At 41.5% G+C, this 2,500-nt stretch overlaps 1 protein-coding gene across 1 annotated transcript in view; it reads left to right on the top strand.

The window, feature by feature from the left end:
• sptbn5 (spectrin, beta, non-erythrocytic 5) overlaps positions 1 to 2,500 on the top strand; it is a gene marked incomplete at both ends in the record, with an annotated part of 83,093 nt that overhangs the window by 21,226 nt on the left and 59,367 nt on the right. The window contains one exon of the mRNA XM_080042174.1: positions 1,353 to 1,469. Within this exon, the coding sequence (XP_079898300.1) occupies positions 1,353 to 1,469 (117 nt within the window). The remainder of the gene's footprint in view (positions 1 to 1,352; positions 1,470 to 2,500) is intronic.

The following is a 2,500-nucleotide window of genomic DNA, read 5'->3' as shown; positions in this document are numbered from 1 at the left end:
ATGGATCACGATGAGGTAATGTGTTTGTGTTGTTGATGTAAATAATGACTATTTCAGATAATGGTTATCTGATGATGGTGAAGCAAAGCAAACTTTGTGTTAGTACCAACCGCTCATTCATTTAGCAGTCTAGTTTCGCTCTCGTGAAATTGTATACACGTTGCTTGGCAACGTCCTCCCGCCCGCCTATCACTCACTCTCCCTTTTCGCTTTTCTTCATTGCATTCTCTTTTTTTTCTTTGATGGTTCAGCCCCGTTATCAGTCATTTATGACGACAAATAACTGTCTCAAACAAGGCTCCCGCTCCCCTTCCCTCACCTGGAGGGATAGGCTTCTCAAATCGCGTTGCAGCGCCACACTGAAATCTGCAACCAATACGGATATGTGACCATAGAGCCTGCACGAGCGAACCGAAAATCGGACTGGGTGTGCGACCAGACCAAAAGCAGTAATAAAAACTATATAAAAACGTCTTTCTTTGCACTGATGGTCTCGTTTGCTGTTAAAGGTAATTTATGATTATCAGAGGAAACATGAGGTTGTTTAAAAGATATTTAAATGTTACTCGTATCCGCTTTAACTGATAGAGAAATACTCTGCTGACAGTCATACCAGCAGCATTCACTCTAGTTACACGTTTACCCGGTGTGTTTATTTCAAAATAAAACATCCCTCAGTCGTATACGCGAATAATCCCTTTATTTCACGATGTAATTGTGCAATCAAAATCCGAGGGATTCAAAACCTAATTTTCAATTAGTTCTGGCATTTCATTTTTGGATAAATGACACATATAGAGATCCAATATAGTGAAGAAATAAAAAAGATCATGATGAGCGCAACAGTTTTCCGTTGCTCTATCTGTGTCTACGGCCTTCTTCTTCCCCGACCACACCCCCCTCTCTCTCTCCCGTATAAATCAGTAAAGTGATTTTTGAAATACTCTGCTGAGAGTCATATTGACTTCATACTGGCAGCTTTCGCTGTAGTTTCACCATTTCCTGGTGTGTCCCCTTCAAAATAAAACTTCCAACAAGCAGCAGCAGCTGCTGAGACGTTGCATGTGTGTCCGAGAAAAGTCCGAGAGAGGCAGCAGTAAGGTAAGGCGACGCGCTCCAGAGGTAGACGCAGGATGTGTGTGGGGCGCGTTATTATTCTAAAGGGGTGGGGTTACCCAGGGAGTGTTGCATTCTAGAACTTTGTAGAACTTTCTCGATGATGTCATATTACACACTGCACCTTTAAGGCCATGATGTCCACAACATACACACAGGAATGTTCTTATAGCTATGAACAAAAGAGGATTTTTTATTTCTTATTTTTAATTACTTGTGTCTCTCTCTCTCTCCAGCTGTTGTTTGACGTGTCAGATCTTGAGTCCAGACTGACAGAAACTCTCAGTCTGGTGAACAGTGAAGAATACGGGAAAGATGAGCTGGCTACACAGAGTCTGATCACCAAGCACCAGGTAACAGACAGACAGACAGACAGACAGACAGACAGACAGACAGACAGACAGACAGACAGACAGACAGACAGACAGACAGACAGACAGACAGACAGACAGACAGACAGACAGACAGACAGACAGACAGACAGACAGTGAAGACTATGGGAAAGATGAGCTGGCTACACAGAGTCTGATCACCAAGCACCAGGTAACAGACAGACAGACAGACAGACAGACAGACAGGCAGACAGACAGACAGACAGACAGACAGACAGTGAAGACTATGGGAAAGATGAGCTGGTTACACAGTCTGCTCACCAAGCACCAGGTAACAGACAGACAGACAGACAGACAGACAGACAGACAGACAGACAGACAGACAGACAGACAGACAGACAGACAGACAGACACACAGACAGACAGACAGACAGACACACACACAGACAGACAGACAGACACACAGACAGACAGACGCACGCACGCATACACACACACACAGCTGCTGTAATTGTTACTGTGCATATGACAAATATATCTTGAATCTCTTAAAGGGTTAATGTGTATATTTCTCTGTGAATGTGTATTGTCTATTGATGATATTCTTGCTAAAGGTGCTTGATAAAAACTAAAAAAAGTCATTTGGAAAAATAAATAAAATGGATTTCATTGGGCCCTATGTGTATGAAAGTTCAATATTGGCACAACAAAAAGCGCTGCTTAATGCAAGCGCTCTGGATATGATTTCAAAAGCCCTCTGCCCTTTAAAGTAGATATAGATTTGAGTGTTTTTTGCGTATCATTTGAAACAGAGCACATGAGGTCAGAGGAAGGAAGTGTGTCAGTCCATCTGAACTGTCTATCTTTTGTTGAAAATGGCTGAAAATGTTAGTTTTTGGTCAAAATAATCTGTTTTTATCGCCGTATTGTCTCATTTTCATTAATCATAAATATTAGTCTATAATAAAAGATAAAATAAGGATAAAAACCAGTGTCTTGTATGTTATTATCTGCTTATGAGTTTATTGTCTTGTATGTCTCTGTGTGTCTGT

Source organism: Ammodytes marinus, assembly GCF_949987685.1.
Source record: "Ammodytes marinus genome assembly, chromosome: 15".
Lineage (NCBI taxonomy): Eukaryota > Metazoa > Chordata > Actinopteri > Uranoscopiformes > Ammodytidae > Ammodytes > Ammodytes marinus.
This window is presented reverse-complemented; position numbering and strand designations above follow the sequence as displayed.